The sequence below is a fragment of the Alternaria dauci genome, chromosome 9 (assembly GCF_042100115.1).
Source record: "Alternaria dauci strain A2016 chromosome 9, whole genome shotgun sequence".
Classification (NCBI taxonomy): domain Eukaryota; kingdom Fungi; phylum Ascomycota; class Dothideomycetes; order Pleosporales; family Pleosporaceae; genus Alternaria; species Alternaria dauci.
Window position 1 is genome coordinate 550,951 of NC_091280.1, and position 25,366 is coordinate 576,316.

Sequence of the window (25,366 nt, forward strand, 5' to 3'; positions counted from 1 at the left end):
GCTTGCACCTCAGCAACCCACCTGATAGCGACCAAGGGGCATATATTGTCGAGGCTGTAGCCTACACTTTCAAGCTCCCCAATATTTTTCCTCTTGAAGAAAGTACAAGACCTGGAGTGCATGGCCTTGGTGAAACTGTCGTGATCTACACGCATCCTCGGAAGTAGCTTCCTCATGTCGGACGTACTTGATGTCTTTTGAACGCGCTTTCCTCTCACAATCTGTCCATCCGGCTACATAAGAACCTCTCCAGTCAAGTCCCCAGCGCTCTTTTCTCAACATCATCTTTCCGATCCCTCCGTTGCGTCTCTTGTCTATGATCTCTCTCCGCTTGCCATCTCCTCTACAGCACTGGCTGCTGAATGTCATTCGTTCTCGTCTATCATTTTCTGCGTTCAGATTTCCCTTTGGTGCGAGGAGTGGCGAGGTGAACCTGAGCTTCCAGCACGTTCCGGGTCTGTCTGCCATGAGCTTGGGCGTCGCCTCTGCAGCGCGCTCGTACAGGCCGTGCTCTGTGACGACAACCTCATTTACCCCACCGACCGACAACTACCTCTTGTTTACGCACCCCGCATTGCCCACTCGTTCATTTCTTCCGCGCCAAACTCTATTTGGCTTCTGTTTTGCTCCGTCTTTGCATTTTCGGACGTGACGCAACTTTATTAACGAATCGCAACTCAGACCAGGTTCCTCCGTTTTCCATACGACGCCGAACCTGCAGAGCCCGCTCAAACCGTCCTCTCCCGTTTTCCTTCTTTAGTCCAATTTAGAGAGAACGCAGCCGAACACGTCGCGTACAGTTTCGAGCATTACCACTTTTACAAAACCGTTACGCACCATCACCTATCCACCGCTCAATTCACCGCTGGTCGAGCAGGTGGACACGTACCTGGGCTTGCGTGACCGATATCGCAGGCTCCCACCGAGAGCACAATAGCTTCAATCGCACAAAACGTATGTTTCTGTTCTCACCCTTCTATCATCACAAGGCAGGCCCTATGACCACTAAGACATTCGCCAAGCAGCTCTCAGCTCTACAATCAGACACTTTCATATCGCAAACCCTCCTCTGGTAACGACATCTTCAAGATCCTGCTCAACTGAGTGACTTACTTCCTAGTAAGCTTCTCTTACACAAGCAATCAACTATACCGCCCTCGCTCACTTTGAAGTCTAGCCTACAAGCATTTTACTTCAAGCATTCTGACACCTCACCGTGTTATTGGCTACTCCATAAACCCCGCACTTGCGAAGCCCAGATTATCAGGTAGGTGACAGAACCACATTACATTTCCGCTCAGCGTTCTCCTGAGGCGGTGTCGGAGTAGGGCGTTTGCCATTGGTTCTCTTCAAAATGATGAAAACACACACGCCATCCATCTCACCCCGCGGACCATGTGCTCGGGCAGCAAGATCGTATCGATCGCAATGGCGCAGGCGGTGACACGGTTGCCCTGCAGTGTTCCAGCGCATTGGTAGTGAATCATTGCTAATTTATATGCAAGCGTAGCTGGAAAATCTACACCATACTGGTGCCTGACTCCCGCTTGGGCCCTTACCGCTATCAACTCTTGGGTATATCAGACTTGGAAATCAGTCACAACACTTGCCCTTCTCTATCACACCAGGCAAGTTTCTCATCCAGTGACATACCCACGCAAAGTTGGATAAAGTCGTCTTATCTTCAAGGGTGTGAACGTATTGCATAGTCTCCGCTTCCGGTCTCTCTCATCGCCAACATCATACATCGCTCAATGCCACCTTCGATGGTCGATCCTATCAAAGTTGCAACTGGCGCCTCAGTCGCGACTCCCCGCAAATTCAAGGCACCTATCGCGGAGAACGATGGCGCTACATCTCCAAAGACCGACACTAGTGGTGACACCCTTCAGGATGACAAGAGCTCCGATGTTCGCTCCAGCGGCGACGGTCTTCCAAGTCCGAACAGCCCCATCAGCCCAGAGAGCCTCAACTTCGGTGGTCTGACTATCACTGGTGGTGGTATCGATCTCCGCGAGAACAGCGTAACCCGTTACGAAAACCCCTTCGAGCGCATGCAGAAGCAACACAACGAGCCGAACGCTCACGTGCCCGTCCGTGACTTCCGCAGCAACCGTCACCCGGGTGCTCTCTACGGCGGCCGAGATGGCGCGGTATTTCGCCAGTCACGAACCTGGATGTCTCCGGATACGCAGGTGCAGCAAGAGTTTCTCATGGTTCGCAACGCCATGCGCCGTCTGTTCAAGAACTCCGAGATTGCCAAGTGGAAGCTCGGTGACTACGTCGCCCACAAGGAAGCGATGTTGGCATCCCAGGCGACCAAGCTCGCAACCAAGGTCAAGAATAAGGAAGACGCCCGAGCTATCCTCGCTCCGATCTCAGGAGACATCCAGAAGGTCCTCAATAGGTGCGGTATCGAAGGCAACTTTGAAGACGTCGGAAACTACGGTCGCGCTCTCGGTGAGCAGACTATCTGGTGCAACGACTGGCAGAACGGCAAAGATGAGATCGCACCCTGGCCCTCCATGGCGGAGATGAAGTGGGAGGGCGATGACCGGGCCAAGACTGGTGTTGGACGCTTCCTTCCCCTCCCCCGTGAAGAGGGTCCTCCCGGCCTTATGTGGAACCAGCTCCCTGTTATCGAGCAGTACCCCATCGACCAGGTTTGCAAGATCCCTACCATGGAAGATGTCTATCTCCCTGTCGACTATGACATCGAAGAAGACCACGAGTACCTTTGGAGCAAGGAGCTGGAGAAGGACATTGACGCTTTCCTAGAGTCATAACATCTTTCCTTCGCACGTCTAAGGTTCGCGATCACGGTACGACATTCTTGCTGCTATACGAAGGCCTGCAGGTCAGCTTCCACCTTTGACAACTTCTGGTTACGCATCGATTTGGCTCGCGCCCAAGCTTCCAATGTGACTACTAGCTACTACACTGTCACTGACATACCTGTGGCCAAGTCGATCTTCCTTCCGGCAGAAATAGGGACGACTTGCCGTTGATCACTTTATGTGTGAGATTTTCTGGAGTTATCTGCGTTCTTGATTTGCGTTTTAACGTATAGATGACGCGACACGACACGACACGACACACGTACACAGCCTTTACGAATGCACGCGCCGACACAACACGATACTCCCCCTTACCTTTTGATACCCCGACTGCTGCTGCTTGGATGCTGGTTGCTGGTCGAATGGAGCGGCTTCTATTGGATACGCACCTTGAGTTTCTGTGCGTTGCTGGCGTTGCTTCTGGCTTTTCTTTCTTGAGTCATAACAAAATGGGGTTCAACGGGAGCATGGTGGGAATATGGTCTGATGCTGGAGCTGTATGTGTTCGGTTTCATTGCTTTGGTTCGTTCTTGATATCTTTTGTCCTAGTTCCTCCCCTCAAAAAGAAATTGCTTTGACAGCCTTGCCATGTCCCCAGTACATGATGCAGTCAGTGGCTTACGCCCTCCTCCGAACTTCGGCCTCGATACGAGTTACTATGACCACTCATATCATTGCTGCCCAATCTTGCAAGCGCATCCGCCTAGCTCTAGGTTTCCGTTTCGATGCCCCCAGATCCTGTCGTAAAACGTCTCGACCGCCGTTTGCATCACTGTGAGATAGCGGAAAGTACAGTACCAAGCGCCACGATGCCGTTCCTGAGATCGTGATTGTACCACCCACCATTGGCTATCAATCTCACTGTGACAGATTTGACCAACTTCACATGCTACTGCTTCTCGGAGACCTTTGACTCTCCCCGATTCGCAGCATACATCAAACCCCAGAAACATCCTACTCGTCCACCCCGGTGATCACGCCCTGAGCCTAGGCATCGGAGATGCGAACTGCGCAAACTAGTTCTGCCGAATAAGTGTCCACGACGAGATCATGTGCCTGATGGTACGGTGATGATGACTACGGCCGTGGACAACGCTGCCGCTTTGGGGTCTTTTGTACTTGAAATCGGGGTTGACATGTTCGTGCTTATTCTCAATCGTGGGGTAAGGCTAACAGTACAAGTTTCGAGCTGACGTGACGAAGAAGCGCAAACACTCTGCGAGAAAGGGAGGAGATATCGTATAGTTGATGCTGAGCGACCCCGCATACTTCATATACAATCCACCATGACCACGATACAAGTTTCTCACTTCTCTTTGTATCACCTTGCCAATCAAGACCGCACCATAGCGCCACAAGAAGTATATTCGCCTCATCGGGTGCCTTACCGCGAGGCGACCATCATCCACTAACCCCAACCCGGCGGCGATCATGCTTCCCTGCCAACACATCACCGCATCTCACAAGATCGATTGCACCAGCAGCAAGGGTCATCTTCGCACCGCATACTCATCTCTTTTCCCCGAAAATAACTGCAAGCTGACTAAACCCACGTTCTCGTAAACAGCCTCGTCTTTTACGCCCCCAAATCCTTAGTCATATGTAAGATCTTGATTCCCTCCCCATTAGGACACTTGACCACATCCACCCTCCCACTCCTCACATACCCGCATCGCTCGTACAACGCAACTCCACTCAATGTCGCCCCCATTTCCAGCCGCGTGAAACCCTTTGTCTCACCTTTCTTGCCCTCCCGTGCCCGCGCCTCGCAGTACCGCATCATCATGGTACCCAGGCCCCTGCGCGCGTACTCTGGAGACGTGAAAATAGCACGGATGCTTGCGCGGTCCACAGCCGGATCACGCTTCTCTGGCATACGCAGAGGCGAGGGTGCAGAGTCTCCGCCGTACAGCGTTTTCCGAAAGGACCACCCGCCGCAAGCACAGATTGTGCTTGGCGAGTTGGTAGGATGGAGGATGTAGTATGTCCTGTATTCACATGATTAGCTATGGCGCTCTTTGGTATCGTTTTAGGTACCAAGTTCCGTTCGTTGATGACGGACGCCTTATGTCTACGGATGCTTAGGGCTAGGTACGTACTGGTCTGCTATCAAAACGGAATCAGGGCCGAAGAGGTAGCCTATTGAGCCATCGAGCTCGGCTTGACTGTAATACCCTTTTCCCAGGCTGCGAAGAGAGGAACCGATCATTTTCTGGAGAGCAGGTATGTCGGCGGGGGTAGCCGGTCGGAAAGTGTACTGGCGCGTTGCTTCCTGAGCCTTTGCATCGGCGATGGGATCGTGCATTTTGGTGGATGAAATTCAAGTCGTCTTCTTTCTCAAGGCTCAGTATGGCTTTGTGTATCCTTTCTTGTCTGATATTATACAGATACCTGGGTACCATGGTTGTCGTCCTATTCGGCCCAATCATACGCTACCGTTATCGCAAGGCTTGGAGGCTCTGCTTCCCGACGGGAACCATCCCTGCTCGCAAAGCTGGGCATCTTCGTATCGTCGTGGGGTCGATAACGCTCATCCGTTTTGCCATCGGCCATACATCAGGATGCGAAGATGTACATGGTATGTGTCTTGTCGTTGCCGTGCATCTCGTAAAGTTTACGGGATGCTGCGCTTTGACCACCGGTTGATGTCATGACCCTGAGATTCCGACTTTGGCACCCCAGGTCTCCAGCCTTCTGACAACGCGTCACAATCATCAAGTTACGCGCGATCCAGCCGGCATCACTGGAAGTTGTATATCCGAAGTCGTGCAGAGGAGAGTGCAAAGGTTGTAAGGCCTTGTCGCGAGCGCAGCAGCAGCAGCAGCAACAGCAATAGCAACGTCAGTTCTGCGTTAAGGCAGAAATCAGTCTGGAAAAGAGAACGCGAGAATCGCCGTGTTCATCACAACCGACCACATTCTCAGTTGAGTCGTATTGGCAATACTCCAGGCATGGAACGACTCGTCGGTAGATGCGAGGCTGAAGTTTGAAACGATCGTGCCGCTCCATGCGAGTCATCCCACCGTGTCGGTGCTGCGGCTGAACCACGTTACAGAGCAATCATGGGCCGGTCAATTTCCAGGATCTCAACATCATCACCGCACGATGATTGGGCCTGTACCTATGCTTTTTGCTTCCAAGGCTTCTAGAAACCCGCGTGTGTAGAAGGACGCAAGGAATCGGTTCCCGTATGCAGGCTGCGTCGGGGACCAGTAAATCAACACGTCACAGACATGCTATACTTGCAATGTCTGAAGCATGCGGACAACATACGACCATCAGCGTAGGCGAATTTTACCGTATTTGCTCGTCTGCGGGCATCGCGTGCACCACATACGCTCATTTATTGGAGTACCTTTGCGAGCGGATTTTTCCATTGGCCAGGTGTTACGATCAAAGACAACATGGCATGGTTCCCAAGCTCGGAGATTTCCACTCATAACGGTGAACATGCGATGTTGGTGTTGCCAGTGTTTGGCCATCTTTGGTGCGCTTGCTTTTTGCATCACGTTCCAAGCTGAAACGGCGAGGGGCGTCAGGCACATGTAGTCGAAACCAAAATAGTACACGATCCACAGCGGGACGCACCCGTCACGTCGATCAGCCTTATATCACGTTGTAAATATACGAAAGCTTGTTTCCGCTTGGAAGCGCTCTCAGAGGCGAGCATACCTTCCGTATACACTTCAATGCGGTACTGTACAAACAGCTCCCTATTTCGGACTACAGACTTGCATAATATCGGGCCCGCCTCTTGCATTGCTTGTAAATGTGTCCATCTGTCATTTCGAGACAGCCGTCCTCTTGTCAGCTCAACTTCTTACACTGACAGGTCGTATACCGACGTCGCCCTGACCAATGATCAGCAGTCTTGTCTATAACTTACCGAGGCACGGCAGGCACGTTGTGGACGCACTAGGAACTCCCTCGTGCGAGTCGCTGCCCTGTAACAGGATCGGCCAGGGTGACTAAGAAGTAAAGCCTGAGCGCATTGACATTGAGAGTGTTTTTTCGGTAGTCGGACCACCTTCAGGCCCTGAGTGGCTAACGGGATAGGTTGTTTGAGGCGCAGAGACTCCACGAGAAACTAGTATCCCTCCATACCCCATCTCCACCATGCCTCTTGGGAACACAACCAACTTGGCATCTCTTGGTAGCAGTTCCATGACACTGGACTTCCCTCCTGGCAATACATCGATACAGATCTGACCAATCGTATCTCTAGTCGACGACTACCTTCCTCGGCTGCTCTTTCGATTGACGGTTGTTTCCGCCTGATCGATGAGTCCAATGATACCTTGGCAGCGCTTTGGGCAATGCCCTTGCTCACATACCTGATCATCATCATGGCTAGACGTTTTGGTTCCAAGTCTGGCCGAACGACATAGGATTATAAGAAGGTAGGATGCCAGCTTCAGTTGGAGATCATCAGTCAACACTGTCACCAACACCACAGGCCCGGTGCTTACATTCGCTACTATATTCTTCGCTTCTTCTTCACCTCTTTGTCAAAATCAGACACATTTCCAACCACACTTTCAACAAAAAACACCATGCACGCCCAATCCATCCTCATCGCTACCCTCGCTGGCTTTGCCGCTGCCGCCCCTCTGGAAAGCCGCCAGCTCTTCGGTGGCACTGGCTCCAGCTCGAGTGAGTTCAGTCAAGGTGGATGCAGAGATATCCTTTTCGCGTTCGCCCGCGGCTCGACCGAGGTTGGCAACATGGGAACCGTAGTCGGCCCTCCTACCTCTGATGGCCTCAAGCAAGAGTTTGGCAGGGATGCAGTCGCCACTGAAGGCATTCCCTACGCCGCCTCAATCGGCACCAACGTCCTCCCCGGCGGCACCGACGCACGCTCCAAGAACCTCCTCAAAGACACCCTCAACAGCATGGCCCAAAAGTGCCCAGATTCCGTCATCGTTTCCTCAGGCTACAGTCAAGGCGCGGCTGTCAACCACCGCGCTATCGAAGAGCTCGATGCTGCCGTCATGGATCAAATCGCAGGTGTTGTCACATACGGTGACACACAGAAGCTTCAGGACAACGACCAGATCCCCAACTTCCCCAAGGAGAAGGTCCTGATCATCTGCCAGCCTGGTGACGCCGTATGCCGGGGTACGCTGAGCGTCTTGCCTGCGCACTTGACGTATGGTTCTAGGGCGGACGAGGGCGTTGAGTTCTTGGTCGAGCAGATCAAGGGCGCGCAGGCAAAGATCAAGGCTAGGAATGCGAAGCGCGAGGCTGAGAAGGCAGCTGCTGCTGTTGGGGATGTTGTCAAGCGCGTTGCGAAGGAGATTGCGGCATAAGTCGAATCCTTTGGTTTGGGTGCGATGTCTGGATACTTGTGTGGCTGGATCACTCTGTTCTTATCCGGTCGCATGGGGGGTTTTACGACTTTTTCTCTACTCTCGTTTACGCTTTTTTGGTTATATGTTTTACATCTTACGAATTTATCGAATTGGGCCCAATATGCTTCTTGCGCATCGTGCATTCTACAACAAGTGATGATTGTTTATGGATTCTCACGGCGGCAAGAAACCTGATCCTCGAAAAGCGTAGAGGAATGGCCAGACGAAGAGGAATCTAAAGGACGAGTCTACTGCTCCAATAGGTTCGGTTACACGTGCCCAACTTGGCTGTTTCCTGAAATGGCAACTACTGATAAGGTGTTGATTGTACCCCCATCGACTGCGCTTCCCCGGCCAAAGGCCCCACAGCAGGCGCCCCGCCTTGGATGAATCGCCGCCACAACTTCGGGCGTCGATCTCAGGCAGACAGCTTCTTCCAGACTTCATGCACGACAGAGAGAAGAGACATGTCTGTTTTATGAAGCTGACAGCACGTCTTTCGGAACTGTTGCCCGAACCCCGCTCGCCGTATTGTCTTCGGCATCAGGACCACTAGACCAACACCCAGTGCATCTCATCCTGCGAATGGAGAAGTACATCAGCAGCCAAGGTATTCTTTCATCTGCCATGAACACGAACAACCTTGGTAGCAGGAGCCAATACTCAGTTCTTAACCAAGATAGACTGCTGGTGCTCGCTGCTACCCCGCTGTCCAGTCATAGATTCAAGTGGTCACGCCATACAACATGCATACTAGCCTCGTACACGTGTCAGAGATGGAGCAGAGAAGGTAACTGCCGTTGCGCAAGGTGTGACCATAGATTGAGTGCTTTCGCCGGCCATTCACATCAAAGCCCGTTACACCATCGCGCAGTGAGCCAGAAGCGGCCCCTAGAAGCCTCCGGTAGACAGCCGCGTCGCCAATCAACATGCTACACTATGTTTCGCAGTATGAAGAGGGATGATTGGAGCGATGCTAGGTAGTCTGACTACAGCGGAGTTACCCAGTAGTTCGCAGATCGTCATTCGCCGGGAAGGTAGCTGTTCTAACCAACAGAGCATAACAACCCGTTCTCCTTCCAGCACATCAAGACAACTTACTATACCACCCTCCAACAAGCCTGCGCCATCTACCCTTCTCGTAAACATCAGCATCACCAACATGCCTTCCTCCTCGCCCCCGTCCGCAGAAGAAGCCGCTCGGCGCCAGACCGAAGCCCGCGCCGCCGTAACCGCATCCCTCATGTCCGTCGGCGCCAGCGTCGACAACGAAATGCGCACACGCACAGCGGACCTGCACGCCAACTCGGCTGCCATATCAAAGCAGGAAAAGGAGCTGGCAAAGCAGACGGCGGCGCTGGCGAAACAAACGGCCGAGTGGGATAAGTTGCTGCAAGGGGGCACGAAGAAGTTGAATGAGGTGGGAGATATCCAGAACTGGGCGGAGATGATTGAGAGGGATCTGTTGGTGTTGGAGGAGACTGTTAGGTTGGTGGATGATGGGAAGGCAGAGAATGGGGGGAATGGGGGTGGGCAGAGGAGGGAGGAGAATGCGAGTGGGACGGGTGGGTGGTTTCGCAGGTAGGCTGGGGGGTACTGGCAGTCTTGATGAAGCTTCTCTAACAACGTATGATCTGATATTGAGTAATACATGATGCCATTTTACCTGTCCTCTCTGGGTCGTCGACCCAATGCTTTTGGTGGTGCAAGCGCATGGTCGTGATATCCTTGAATATCCGCGAGCAGAACTCACATGTGGTGGTAGGGAGAGACGGTATATCATCGCGCCATGAGTGTCGTAGCCTGTCCCAGCGCATTCATTATCGTCATTTCGCCCGAAGAGTCACTGACGACAGCGCGTCGCTTTCGTGACGCTCTAAGCTTGGATCATCGGGCACGGACCACATCTTCATCATTGCGGAAACTGCGACCTGTAGTGCTCATAGCTACAGCTCCCACCACAACTTCACCTCACACACCCGCTCTCCGCCGACATAGAGGCTGCCGCTAATCAAACTCTGGCACTCGCACCCCGCCAAGAAGCGACCAACTAGCTGTCCCAGATCCGCGCCTGCACCGTGGAATCTCGCAGCGACCTACCCACGCACGCCTCTTCTCCGCCAACCCGCCCGCTCACACGCATTATCTACATTTCGCTACGACTGCTTTTGTGTGTGGATACGGCGCCAACGTACATCATCAAGACCCCGCTTTTCGCTCCACTAAAACGTAGTCACCTTGGGTTTCTGCGCTTCCGGTAAAGGCAGTCGCAGCCTGCGTCCAGACAGCCTCCCGCGCCACGGATTTCCCACCGTGCTCTCCGACTGCCTACACACGACTGCCACTCGCTAGAGACCAGCTTCATAGAGCGTGCATGTGAGGAAGCTTCGCCTTCCGAGCGCCCGGCGCAAACATGAAGATCAAGAAACAGGCTACTTCGCGACATGAGTCGACTCTGGTGAGCTAGAACCCTCTGCCATGTCCCTCCCCGCCACTACTAACAAGCCACTGCAGTCGCCCATGATAGCGGACTTTGTCAAGGCAACCGAGTCAATACCGCTATTCCAGCTGCCCGCACATCTCGCTTCCTTCCCTAGGCACTGGCCCTTTCCCCGCGGTGACGCATACCACTGGATCCCCGCCCTGAACCGCTTCGACCACATCCTTGAGCTGTTCAACAAGGAGTATGGCCTGGCAGACGGGCCGCAGACACAGTCCTTCCAGCGCCGATTACTGCTCAAGGGCGACGCTGAGGAAGGAAGCACCAGCTCGGAGCAGACCACAACCGACGCCGTCCTGGATACCCTGCACGTATCACGGGATGGCGACCGCGAGCTGATCGAGCAGATTCTCAACTTCACGCGCATGCTCCTGGAGAATTGCGGCAACCGCAGCCTGTACTCCAGCAGCGAACGCCTGGACAAGCTGCTAAACACAACTTCGACATCGCTTCTCAAAGCTACGCTTCGCCTAGGCCATCGCCTCGCTCAGCGCTATGCTGCCGCACGCATGCGCCTGGCTCCCGCCACGCTGCACCCATCTCTTCTCGCCAGCCACTACAACATCAACCTCGACAAGGTCCAGAAGCTCGCCAGCCCGTTCGCAAAAGGCCCCGCTACGGCAGCACCAGTCTTCGGCACACCGGCAGGCAAAGGCAAGGAGCGCGCCGGCAGCACTGATAGAGTCAGTCCCTCTGACCTGGTTGCCATGTACTCCATGTCCGAAGCATCGATGAAGCAGGAGTTCGGGGGCGTCTTCATCTCATACTACGAACCCACTCCCTCGTCCGAAGCAGAGAGCAGCAAACCGGCATCTACAGACGCACCCGCACCCACAACACCGACTCCAGTGCGACGGACGTCGAGCATGGGCCCCAACCGAACACCGCGACAGCCCCAGCCCCCGCCCACTACTGATTCGCCGAGCACGCCAGTCTTCACACCCGGACAACCCAGTGGTACAACGAATGGGCCAAAGATTTTCGAGCTGTCAGCCGACAAGGTGGCCAACACCGACGTACACGATCTGATTAAGGACGGACTCGCACGTCTACCGGACACAGTCCACTATGAGTTCCTACACAAGCTTCGTACCGCGAAGATGTTTCACGAGGGACACGCAGGACGCGACAGTGCAGTCGCCATCCGCCTTCTATCCATCGCAAACATTGGCTACGTACATATTGAGAAGGAGTTCATGGCAAAGCTGGGCCAGCAAGATGCAGATGAGCCACGCCGGTTACAACTTGCCTACCAGCTCTCTGAGCTGGTCCATCCGCCAGGCAATGGTGAGACCGGTATCTCGATGGAACTACAGACGTACACCATGAGCGCTCTCGAGGCTCTTGCAAAGCACAAGTCGAAAGCGCCTGATGTCTGCACTGCCCTCAGCGTCAACGTTAACCACGGTGTGCTGTTTTATGTTGTGCGCAAGCTCGTCGCTGGACTTGGCGAAGAGACTGGTAACCCTGATGATATCGAAGAAGATGAATGGCGTGATGCTTTGTTCTCCCTTCTGAACACTCTACCTACCTCTCAAACGCGCACTGGTGAGCAGATGGTGGCTGCTGGTCTCCTGGAAATTCTTGTCGATGTCCTCAAGCTGCGTACCGCAAAGGCAGAACGCAACCACCCAAAGATTCTCAACTTCCTTGACACATTCGTGTACAACCTGCGCGACGCCTTCTCAGCCCTCGTAGCCGCGAAGGGACTTGAGATCATTGCTGATTTGATGCAATACGAGGTCGACACGTCTAAGAAGCTCGCAGAAGAGGACAAGGGCATGCCCAAGGAGTACAAGACGCAGCTTACTGATTATCAAATTCCGTTCTACCATCAGCAGAGTCTACGCTGGCTTTTCAAGTTCCTCAACCACATGATGTCGCATACAGGCGGAAACTTCGATCGCCTGATGCGAAACTTGCTTGACTCGCAACAGCTGCTCAGCAGCTTGCGCACTGTGCTATCCAATGCCAAGACGTTCGGCTCAACTGTCTGGAGTATGGCTGTCACAATCCTTACCAGCTTCATCAACAATGAGCCCACTAGCTATCAAGTTATCGCCGAAGCAGGTCTTAGCGATGCGTTCTTGGAGACTGTGGCTGGGGAGCCCGCTTCAGAATCGATCGCTGCAGCCAACGCTGACGTGAGTGCTTCAACACCATCGACATATCCTCCACGGCAAGACGGAAAGCCACTTGCAGAGGGCATCTTGCCTGTAGCCGAAGCCATTTCGACTCTACCGCCGGCCTTTGACGGTATCTGCTTGGCTGAGGCTGGTATGAAGCTGTTCCAGTCGTCCACCGCTCTCGAGCGATTCTTTGAAATTTTCGAGAGTCCTGCGCACATCAAAGCACTTGACGCTGATACTGAGATGCCTACTCTGATCGGAAACTCTTTCGATGAGCTGGTGCGCCATCACCCTCCTCTGAAGGCACGTGTTCTTTCATGTCTCAGCGAACTCATCGCGCGTGTGGTTCAGCTTTGCGCTGAAAAGGCCGAGAGGGAAGGTGTAGGAGCCAAGCTTTGGTCCGAGGACGCTGCTGGCAAGCTTATCGTTGCCGGGGGTCGCCAAGCCCTCTCTGGATCACGCTCTGAGCAGAACACAGTTCAAGCTTCGGAATCTACGACTACCGATGTAGAGATGAAGGATGCTGATGACACTGCTATCGAATCAGTCGCTTTTGACCAAGTCACTGAGACGGAGGACAGCACCAAGGGCCCTACCACTGGTCAATACATCCGCGTTCTCTGCCGCTTCCTCTCTGGGTTCTTCTCAAATCACGCCATGTGTGCTGCGTACGTCGAGCTCGATGGTGTAGACAAGATCCTCGACATCTCAAGCCTTGCCTGCTTAGACCCAAAGGCAGGTGAGTACCGCAGCATGTGTGAGCAGTTTGGCCATGTCGTCCAAGTGCTCGTCGAGCAGAAGCCGCACATTGCAGTGCCATCTCTGATCAAGCGTACACAAGCAGCTTTGGGGCGCTTGCAGCCTCTCCTCGACCACACCGGCAAACAAGCTTTCTTCGCACCCTTCACCAGCTCTGGCACTTCTCAGAACACTGAGATGTTGCAACAAGGCACGCAATTCGTCAAAGCCCTAGTTTCTGCCCATACGCTTGTCGGAGCTATGACCTTGACATTCCAGAGTCAGATGTACACTACTCGCTCTTCGCATAATGTGTCCAGCCAGATCAATCTCGCTGATATGTATGCTCGTCTCGTGGATAGCCTCGGAAAGCTGCATCGAAGCTGTGTCTGGGAAGAGTTGTTGCTACAGCGTAACATGCCTACCGAATGGGAGAAGGAGACCCGTATCACTAGTTCAGGCTTTGGCAATGACGAGGCCGATAATGTGTTCCGGATTGGAAACAGCGTTACCGAATCAACAAACACCGGAGACGCTGCTGCTCCAGGCTCGACTTCCGAAAACACTGTTGCGAGCCAGAACAGTGCGCAGTTTAAGAACACACAGACTCTCCGCAATTTGCTGAGTAGAATACCCACCGAGGTTGCGCCCTTCTTCCAGTCGCTTGGAAAACTGCTCTTGTTCCGCCGCAGCTTGGAGGCTTACCAGAGGCAGTGTGCTACGGTTGTTTCGGATCAACTTGCTCAGGCCGTCATCGATCAGCTTGAGTATGAAGGTCCAAGGGAATCGGAAATCATTGAAGATCGCTATGCATACTGGATTGTCATCCTGACGTCCTTGTCGCAGCTTATCGTTGAGCCAAACCTGGATCGATCACAAGCTTTGACGTTATTGCTTGTATCCTTCCGCAACCTGGGCGGATTTGATGTTCTGGCAAACATTCTCAACCAGTTCTATCAATCGGCGCTTGAGATTACCCAGAAGCCGGCAGAAGACACCAGCGAGGAATCAAAACGACTGCTCAACCTGTCGCTTGGAGGTATCAAGATTATCTTGGCCTTTTTCTCTCAGATTATCAACTTCAAGGTCATCTCAGAGTCTCCGCAGACGTCATCAATGCAAACTCGACCGGACCGAGACCGGGAGCGGTCTGACTATTTCTTGACTGCACAATTCCTCGTCGAGCTCCGCTACGCCGTGATTGTTCCTGTCGAGAAGATTTGGAACTCGGACCTCATCGACAAAGCAACCACTTCAATTGTGAAGACGTCTATCAACATTCTGAAATCTGTTCTTGAATGCGAAGGCGAGCACGGAGCGTGGAAGAGTATCGACAAGATTCCAAAGCGGAGCAAGCCTATCATCAAGCCTTGGTCCGCCAGGAACGGAGATCACTTGCCGCGTTTGAAGGAAAACGGACACGAGGAGAGCCTTGCCGAAGAAGCCCTGTATCGCTGCTGCGACAACTTTAATATGGCGAATGAGTACTGCAGGAATCAGGCCCGTCCAGGGGTTTCCAGGAATCCCATTCCACAGTATGAGATTCAAGCACGTGGTCCACCATCCACCTCACCAAGCCGAGCTGAAGTGGTGGTCCCCGAGCATCCCGACGACGCTAGTATGACATCGAGCGAAGTAACGCGGGAGGACGATGGATCTGAGCAGCCAGAGACACAGTCGGTCCAGATGGAAGACGCTGACACTTTAACTGCAGAGACGGAAGCGCCTACGTCTGCCACACCTGTATCGGGTGATCAGGCCACCCAGGCACCTGCTGCACCACAGACTACTCTTGCGTATCAAAAGCGGATGGCCAACGGCAACTCAACACAGCTCGTTGCACTGGACATGTTGGATGAGCAGCGAACCAAGCTCCGCGAGAAGCTTGTTGAGCAATCCCTTGACGTGCTCAACACGCACGAGGATGTCACCTTCGAGCTTGCTGATCTCATCTCCGCCGCCGTTTCGAAATCACCAAATCCATCCGAGATGCGTGGGGAGATTGGCATGATGCTTGTCCAGTCTCTGATGTCATTGCAGAGTGATGACGATTTCCGAAACCAAGGCAAGAAAATTGCAGCTTCTGCCCATCTTCTGGCGTTGATACTCCAAGAGAAGGATTTCTACGACGTCATTGTTGAACAGCTTAAGGAACACTTCAATACGTTGTTGGGTTTCATCAAGATCTTTCCAGACCAATCCCCAGAGGACTCATCGCCTTGGATCGGCCAGGTCCTGCTTATCGTCGAACGACTGCTGGCTGAGGATCAACTTCCGCACCAGATCTCATGGACCCCACCAACAGAAGAGTCCACGGAAGAGACCACAGTTGATGAGCTACCAGAACCTATTGTCAGTATTGAGGAGAAGGACTTGCTGTTCAACGCAATCATCGAAATGCTGCCTCGCATCGGGAAGGATGAGTCGCTGGCTCTATCCGTGACACGAGTACTCGCTATGCTTACTCGCACGCGCAAGATTGCTACCCGCCTCGCCGAGAAGCGCAACATTCAGCGGCTCTTCCTCATGGTCAAGCAACTTGCAGGCATCACCAACGAAGGCCTGCGTAGCGCTTTCATGATTGTCCTTCGCCACATGATCGAAGATGACGAAATGATTCGACAGATTATGCGTACCGAGATTCAGCAGATGTTTGAGTCGCGCGACCGAAGGCAGACGGACACTACTGGCTACACTCGCCAGATGTACGCGCTAGCCATCCGTGCACCTGAGATCTTCGTCGAAGTCACCAACGAAAAGCTCCAGTTGAAGGGCTTTGATCCTAACCAGCGACCGCAAACTTTGATGCTCAAAAAGACTGAGCCACCTCCAATCGAAGCAACGAGCATCGTGGAATCTTCGGAGGTCACAGCGGAGGCTGACAAGCCAAAGGAATCTAGCGAAGCGCCTAAGCAGCCATTCCTCGAGCGGACAAAGACTTCAGATCTCAAGGTTCCTGTGGTTGAGAACCCTGATGGCGTCATTCACTACCTGCTCTGCGAGCTGCTAGCCTATAAGGAAGCAGAGGACAAGCCTGAGCTTGCCAAGCCTAAAGAGAGCGCACCTGAAGGACAGACAAGCAACGAGTCGCGCTCAGATGATGCTACTGCTACGCCGGCTACTGCTGCTACGGAAGCTGCTAAACCGGAGAAACCCGTGTTCAAGGCTGAAGAGCATCCGATCTACATCTACCGCTGCTTCATCCTGAAGTGTCTCGCCGAGCTTCTACAAAGCTACAATCGCACAAAGATTGAGTTCATCAACTTCTCCAGGAAGGCAGACCCTTACACCGTGACACCTTCAAAGCCTCGCTCGGGCGTCCTGAACTATCTCCTCAACAACGTTGTTCCTGTTGGGAGCTTGAATCATGAAGGGGATCTCGCCTTCAAGAAGAAGGTGGCGACATCAAACTGCGCGATCGACGTCATCGTCTCACTCTGCAATAAGACTGGAGAGTTTACACTGCCCAAGACCGATGTGCCAATCTCACCGTATGTTGAGACCGAGCCAGACCTACTTTTCGTGCGCAAGTTCGTCCTTGAGCATGCTTTGAAGGCCTTCAAGGATGCCAGCGCTTCGGACGAGCCACTCGACATGAAGTACTCTCGTCTACTAAGTATCGCCGACATCTTCTCCAGGATGGTGTCGCAGCGTCCAAACGGCGAGATGCTTACCCAGAACGCCGACCTGACTCCTAATCTGAAGCAGATGGCAAAGATCATGTATGAGAAAAACTTTGTCACTATTCTCACAACGGCGATTGCAGACATCGATCTCAACTTCCCGAACGCTAAGCGTGTGGTTAAGTACATACTCAAGCCTCTGAAGTGGCTCTGCTTTGTCGCCATGGATCTGAGCATGCACTATGATACTTCCTCCGCCCCCGACTCTGCCGACGAGTACGAAATCTCTACCGCGTCCGATGACGATCTCATCGGTAACGAACGCGAAGAGACGCCCGATTTGTTCCGCAACTCCACACTGGGCATGTTCGAGGCTCACGAGTCAGAATCCGATGAAGACTCAGAAGATGAGGAGGGTGAGGAGATGATGTACGATGATTATGGGGACGATATGGAGTTTGAGGAAGCGGACATTGGTGACGACGATGTTGTTTCAGATGAGGATGAAGAGATTCTCGAGATGGATGTCAACGGTATGGGTCCAATTGAAGGTCTTCCTGGTGATGTCGATGTTGAGATTGAGCTCGACGATGATGGCAACGCCATGGGCTCTGACGATGATGATTCAGAAGACGAGGATGAAGACGATGAAGACGATGACGATGATGACATGGACGATATGGATGATGATGGTGACGAAGGCATGGATGACATGGAAGAGGCCATGGACGCGATGGAGGAAGTAACAGGCGATGACGAGAACGCCAGCCTTGCCGAAGACCAGGAGGACGACTGGAGCGACGATCCAGACGATTTCCCCGGCGGCCCCAACGGCGACGCTAACATGCCTCCGGGCGCATTGGGCTTCGTCCTTGATCCTCCTCAGCTTCTTGAGCAGATGCGTCAGCAAGGTGGAGATCTTGAGGATTTCCTAGACGACAACATGGAAGAAGAAGGTCCGTTACTGCATAGGATAGAACAACATCTTGAACCTCAACTAACTCAACTAGATATGGATGAGGAGGAAGAGGAGTATGACGAGGATATCCACTATGATCCCGGAATGGAGGACGACGACGACGCCATGCCGGAGATTGCATGGGGCGGTGGCTGGGAAGACCCTCAACCGCCTACTGTTCGGCACACCCACCGCCTCAGCCCATGGATGTTCCCCGCAGGTCCAGGTGATCGCATCCTTGTACCAGCTTACCGCTCACATCGTCCAGGTGCCGGTCCCCGCGTCACTGACGATGGTATCAACCCTCTGCTTCAGCGAGGTGGTCGCTCCGCTGGACCAGATGGCCGACCGCGCAACGAAGGCAACAGCGACTGGGTTCATGCCATTGAAGGTCGCGGCCCCCGTGTCTTCAGTCAGAATGACAGCCCTGTCTCATTCATCAGCAACCTGTTGAACGCAATGAGCTCCGGCGCCGGTGGCCCGACATTACACCAGCACGGCGGCGCACTGCATCTTTCTTTCAGCAACTCAATGGGTATGCCACCTTTTGATACTGGCATGCGCCGCGATATTGCTCGCATGCGAGAGACGTACACATCGCGCACTGCTCGAGAAGACCCACACTCTGCGGTGTCATTTGTCAAGGCGTACACCAGCCAACGCTGGCAGGAGGAAGCTAGAATTCTCTACGGCCCTGCGGCAATCGAAAAGAGCAACCGGGTCATCAACTCCATCCTAAAAGTCATGGTTCCACCCGCCATGGAGGCAGCGAAGAAGCGCCTAGAAGAGCGCCAAGCAGAAATCGCTCGCAAGCTCAAAGAAGAGCAAGAGGAGAAGGAAAAGCAGGAGCGCGAAGAGCGCGAGAGGCGCGAGGCACAGGAGAAGGAGGAGCGCGAGCGACAGGAACGCGAAGCCGCTGAAGCTGCGACCCGAGCTCCAGAGCAATCAGCAGAGGACGAATCCAAGGTGGAGTCTGAAACCGCGCCAGAAGCGCAAGCAATGGAGGGCGTTGAGACTGGAGAGTCTTCAGCACAACCCGCGGCTGCTGAGCCCGCCCCCGTAGAACCCGCCGGGCCACCTCCGCCACGTATCACGACTATGATTCGAGGTCATGAGTACGACATCACGGATCTGGGTATCGACACGGAGTATTTGGACGCTCTTCCTGAGGATCTACGTGAAGAGGTCTTGATGCAACAGGTGGCTGAGCGTAGAGCAGAACAACGGGCTGCGGCACGACGACAAGAACAAGCGCAGCAGCAGTCGCAAGCCCCGGCACAAGCACAGGCTCCGACCGCACCCGAAGAAACAGGAGCAGCAGGCGAAGCACCCACAGATATCAACGAGGATTTCTTAGCAGCTCTCCCTGCAGATATCCGAGCCGAGCTGCTTGCGCAAGAAGCACAAGAGCGTCGTCGCCGAGAACGCGAAGAGAACCGTCGTCGCAACCAAGCCAACGCTGGTGCTCCTCCTCCGCAGGCTGAAGAGATGGATCCTGCAAGCTTTTTCGCGTCCCTGGAACCCACCCTACGAGCTGCTGTGCTTATGGATACAGATGAAGACGTTCTGCGCCAGCTCCCGCCAGAGCTATCCGCGGAAGCCCGAGCGATGGGAGGCGATCGCCGGTTACATCAGTTCAACGAGTTCGGTTATAGACGAGGTGACCGCCGTGCCCAGCCGGATGATCCGTCGCAGAAGAAGAAGGCACGCCCTTGCGTACAGATGCTCGACAAAGCCGGCGTTGCGACGCTCCTTAGACTCATGTTCATCCCACAGCAGGGAAGCGCAAAGGGCAGCCTGAGCTCCATCTTGCGCTACGTGTGTGAGAACCGCCAGAACCGTGCGGAGGTCATCAGCATTTTGCTCAGCATTCTTCAAGATGGAAGCGCTGATGTCAATGCTGTCGAGAAGAGCTTTGCGCAACTGTCCATTCGAGCAAAGCAGCCTCAGCAACCAGCGGACAAGACCCCAAAGATCTCCCGCAAGAACGGTGCCTTGTCAATCAACGCGGACGTCTCTCCACTTATGGTTGTTCAGCAATGTCTTAACACGCTCACCCAGCTGACAGAGAAAAACCCCGCTGTGTGGCAATTCTTCCTGACCGAACATGAGACGGGCGTAGGATTCAAGAACCGTGCCAATCGCAAGGGCAAGGCCAAAGAGACCAAGGCGAATAGGTATCCAGTCAATGCTCTACTTACCTTGCTAGACCGCAAGCTCATCGTTGAGAGCTCCACCATCATGGAGCAATTGACGACACTGCTGAAGGTCATTACCGCACCGCTGCAGGCTCTCAAGAAGGAGAAGGAGAAGGCCGCCGAAGAGGCGAAGAAGGAAGCCGAGACATCTGCGGAGGGCCAGGCCACCGAGAACCAGCCTTCCGACACCGCAGCCACAGAGGCTCGTCCTGAAGGCCAAGATACTGAGATGACGACTGCTTCTGAGAATGCGGATCAGTCTGAAACGGCTACTACTGGGGGCGAAGGCAGCACTTCCAAGCCTGACGAGTCAAAGACCGAAGATGACAAGGCGAAGAAGCACCGTACACTCACACCGCCCGATGTGCCTGAAGTCAATCTTCGACTTGTCGCTAAGATCCTGGCTGCTCGGGAATGCAACAGTAAGGTCTTCCAGGAGACTCTTAACGTCATCAGCAACCTTTCGCCTATCCCCGGAGCGAAGGAAGTCTTTGGTCAAGAATTGCTTGGTATTGCCAAGGATCTGGCCAGCTCAACACTCCAGGATCTCACCAGCTTGACGGTTCAAGTCTCAAAGGCAAGCTCGCCTACCGATGTTCAAGGCATCGCACTTGCCAAGTTCTCTCCAGCAAGCTCCGATCAAACCAAGCTGCTTCGGGCCTTGACGGCGCTTGACTATCTCTTCGATCCATCACGTGACAGCAGGGACAAGCCCGAATCCGCCGCAGAGGCACTTGAGCCGGCTCAGAAGGAAGACATCCTCCTAACCTTATATGAGGACCGAGCTTTCGCGCCCCTGTGGGAGAAGCTCAGTGAGTGTCTCACCATCATTCGCCAGCGCGGCAATATGCTCAACATTGCCACTACACTCCTCCCGCTCATCGAGAGTCTTATGGTTGTGTGTAAGAACACTACTCTCAAGGAGATGCCATTGTCCAAAATGATGCCCAAAGAGTTCGCTCTGTCTAGCCCACCGCCTGAAAGCAGGATGGAGAATCTGTTCTTCAACTTTACTGAAGAGCATCGCAAGATTCTCAACGATCTTGTTCGCCAGAATCCCAAGTTGATGAGTGGTACATTCTCTCTTCTCGTCAAGAATTCCAAGGTGTTGGAGTTCGACAACAAGCGCAACTATTTCAACCGAAAGCTCCACTCCCGAGGCGGCGACCGACAAGCACATCCACCTCTGCAGCTTTCTGTCCGCCGAGACCAGGTCTTCCTAGACTCCTTTAAGTCGCTGTACTTCAAGTCAGCTGATGAAATGAAGTTTGGCAAACTTAGCATCCGCTTCCACGGCGAAGAAGGTGTTGACGCTGGTGGTGTTACTCGCGAATGGTTCCAGTCCATCTCACGCCAAATGTTCAACGCCGACTACGCTCTCTTTGTACCGGTAGCTTCCGATCGCACGACGTTCCACCCCAATCGCCTCAGTTCTATTAACCCTGAGCATCTGATGTTCTTCAAGTTTATTGGTCGCATCATCGGTAAAGCTCTCTACGAAGGTCGTGTTCTCGACTGCCATTTCAGCCGAGCGGTCTACAAGCAAATCATGGGCAAGCAGGTGAGCCTCAAGGACATGGAGACACTTGATCTGGAGTACTACAAGTCCCTGGAATGGATGATTCATAACGAGATTACGGACATTATCACGGAGACCTTTTCAGTGGAAGTCGAGGCTTTCGGTGAGATGCAGACTGTCGACCTCATCGAGAATGGACGTAACATTCCTGTCACTGAAGACAACAAGCACGAGTATATTCGCCTCATCACTGAGCACCGTCTTGTCGGTGCCGTCCAGGAGCAGCTCGAGAATTTCCTCAAGGGCTTCCACGATATCGTTCCGGCCGAACTCGTCTCCATCTTTAGCGAACAAGAGCTGGAGCTTCTCATCTCTGGCCTCCCTGACATCAACGTGGACGACTGGAAGAACAACACCGAGTACCACAACTACACGGCCGCCTCCCCCCAGATCCAGTGGTTCTGGCGCGCTGTCCGAACGTTCGAGAAGGAAGAGCAGGCTAAGCTACTGCAATTCGTTACTGGTACTAGTAAGGTGCCGCTGAATGGCTTCAAGGAACTCGAGGGCATGAACGGGTTCAGCAAGTTCAACATCCATCGCGATTATGGTAGCAAGGATCGTTTGCCTAGCAGTCACACTTGCTTTAACCGTAAGTTTCATCCCCCAATACTGACTTATTATTCCTTGGAAGCAGAAGCTAATTATGGAACAGAACTTGACCTCCCAGAGTACGAAAGTTACGAGGATCTGCGCAAGGCCTTGTACACCGCTATGACGGCTGGTGGCGAGTACTTTGGCTTCGCCTAGAAGCACCCCACTGGCTCACTTTCACCGATTTTTGCTAGCACGAAGGGCTTGTCTCTTACTCATGATAGCAACTTTTCGACATTACATATTACGAACTCTCTTTGCATTGCGAGGCGCAGGGAGGTTGTGCACGGGATATACCCTAATGTGGGGGATGGCGGAAGAGGGTGATTGTACGAGTATGAGCAAAATTGGAGGATTGGAGGAGTTTAGTGCTTATGAGTTTACGATTCGACGATGATCTGGTGCGAGTCGGTCGAGCACATGGGGAGACTGGGAGTGCAGGCCCAAGTCTCTTCCGCTGATGTGAGACTACTCGTATCAGATCAAGGATGATGGGGTTATTTCTTTCGAAGTACTTTTACTATCGAGACTTCATTTTGGTAGTGGAAAGATAGTCAATGAGTTTCTCCACCAGGATTCGTGTGTTTTGAAGGTTGTGATGTTGTGGGATGTAGTTGTTGCATGAGAGTTGCGCGCCAGCTGGGCATGCAGTATCCTTTTGGTCAGCAGGTAACCCAGTCCGAGAGACCAGAATGTGTCTGACCATTGAGTCTCGAGTAGCTTGATTTATGAACAGTGTACGTAAGGAAACTTGAAGAGTCAGACCGTGGTATACTCATACCTGTACCATGTTACAAGTAGCTGATACTTCTGTGGAAAGCTTTCCCCAAGATAATCGACCGCTGTCTCTTGCTATTTTCAAGCTGTCCTCTGCAGGCGGGATAATTGTAATAGTTCTCGGCGGTCGCTCTCGAGGAGAAGGGTACGCAGCTGCAGTTAGAGGGAATCTAACAGCAAGACCACCTAGCTAATACTATTCGTATCCGCTTTCCATTTGTTGCCCCTACCTTTTCTTGCCTTCTTCCTTACGTAGTCCATGGAAGGTGCGGGTGTGGCGCTTGCCCGATCTGGGCAGTCAGGCACGGCTTACCGGATTAGGGCAACTATCGCATCCATACATTGTGGGGATAAGCGACGGACAACATCATCATGGTGTCTTATAACGAGCTTAGTACATCTCTGCAATATTGGATCGCTCATAGCTTTCGTTTCACAATCGACAAATCATACCAAAAAGTAAGCTAAACCTTTATCTACCATACCCTTCCATCGCATCGCATCGCGCCATTGCTAACGCGCTTCACGTATACAGTGTCTGGCAATCTAGTACCTCTTACCGTCATCAAAGGCGCAGGCCATGAATTCATTCCACTTCCACAAGGCGACAACGCCACTGTAGCAGATTTCCACACGTACATTGCTCCTCACCAACTCTGAAGCTTTCCTCAACGATCTAACCTCTGTGCAGCATCCGCACACAAACCACCGACTCACCTGCACATCTGACATCTGGTTTCTACAAGATCGAAGCTGGGCCCTCTAAGCCAGCATCTTACACCTTTGAGGAGACCAAGTATGTTCTAAGCGGTCAAATCGATGTCTTGGATGAAGCAACTGGTATCACGCATCACCTTGTCGCGGGTGACTTTGCGTTCTTTCATGTAGGGTCCAAGGTCCAATTCTCTACCAAGTCGAGAGGTATGGCCTTCTATGCCGTCACAAGGCCGGTCAGAGTGGCGCATCCAAATCTGAAGGAAAGGGAAGAGAAGACGTCCAAGTTGTAAGAGCTAGTTGCGACGGAATCGCACGGTTACTATAAAAGAAGAAGGCGAATGTAACAGTATAGAGCTATGCTGTTTTGGAGGAAGAGGAATCCGCCTACTATTAAATGGCCTGCCGGTAACGCTGCATATGAACAGTTTAGGCAGGACCAACACTTGAATAACCACTGAGTAAAGCTGTGTCTCTACGCAAGACTACTATCGTTCCCGATCAATTACGTCAATCATACGGAACATCAGCAAATGTCTTTCGTTAAGCGTAAACTTTTCATCTACCGCATGTTACCGGCAACCATACGGCGCGGTCCTTCTCTTTGCGGCACAGTCGCATTCCCACACTGCAATGTGCCACACCATGACGAAAAACTTTTGGCGTTCCTAGGACGAAAGATATCTTCGTCTAATGAGCTGGTGCTACATCATGCGCATAGCCTTGCTCGCTTGACTGTGCCGCAAGCGCATTCTCTTCGCTGATTCGACGGATGGTCACACGACCTGTTTGGAAGGGCCGATGCCTGTCTTTCGACGTGTAGGGTAGTGGGTACTGATGTATCTCCAGCCTATCGTGGGGCAGGATACTTCGTGGCAAAGTGAATCGATATATCAAAATGCCCCGCCTTCGTCGTAGTGGTTGGGATGGCGCATTCACCTTTGGAAGACTGATGGGCTGGGATACTATCTGCCTTGATACCCCAGTGCACAAGTTTCCTACGACTATACTTTTACATGATTATCTACTTATGTTGGTCTGGAATCTCAACACTGTCTGGACTCTCACGATGGCAACTTCAGAAACCAATACATATGCCTGGTATGTCGAGGAGTGGGAATACCGAGAATTCTCCTACGAGAGCGTGATATCAGCCGTGAACACCAGCGCTGATTGGGAGGTGACCTTGACTATGAGAATTTTACCCTCTCTCAGCGGTGTGGCCTTCTACCCATACGATAAGACCATGACAGCAGATGGGAACTACTTCATTTCCAGATGTGAAATCTCCCTCATGACGGCGCCGGATCAGATCATGTTTCGACGTAGCCCATCTACAGTACCTATTGAATCGAGTATCTCAACAAAGAC

At 52.9% G+C, this 25,366-nt stretch overlaps 3 protein-coding genes across 3 annotated transcripts; all 3 read left to right on the forward strand.

Moving 5' to 3' along the window:
- Nucleotides 1-1,766: 1,766 nt before the first annotated feature.
- ACET3X_008897 (uncharacterized protein) lies at nt 1,767-2,786 on the forward strand (the record flags this gene model as incomplete). Its single annotated transcript, XM_069455032.1, has 1 exon — nt 1,767-2,786. One exon carries the CDS (start codon nt 1,767-1,769, stop codon nt 2,784-2,786), a length of 1,020 nt encoding a protein of 339 aa, XP_069302974.1.
- A 4,604-nt stretch (nt 2,787-7,390) lies between these two features.
- Nucleotides 7,391-8,146, forward strand: ACET3X_008898 (uncharacterized protein; the record flags this gene model as incomplete). Its single annotated transcript, XM_069455033.1, has 1 exon — nt 7,391-8,146. The coding sequence occupies one exon, from the start codon at nt 7,391-7,393 to the stop codon at nt 8,144-8,146; it is 756 nt and encodes a 251-aa protein (XP_069302975.1).
- A 2,455-nt stretch (nt 8,147-10,601) lies between these two features.
- ACET3X_008899 (uncharacterized protein) lies at nt 10,602-22,660 on the forward strand (the record flags this gene model as incomplete). The annotated part of the gene is made up of 4 exons (XM_069455034.1): nt 10,602-10,646; nt 10,703-18,134; nt 18,189-22,502; nt 22,566-22,660. 4 exons carry the CDS (start codon nt 10,602-10,604, stop codon nt 22,658-22,660), a joined length of 11,886 nt encoding a protein of 3,961 aa, XP_069302976.1.
- Nucleotides 22,661-25,366: the final 2,706 nt, after the last annotated feature.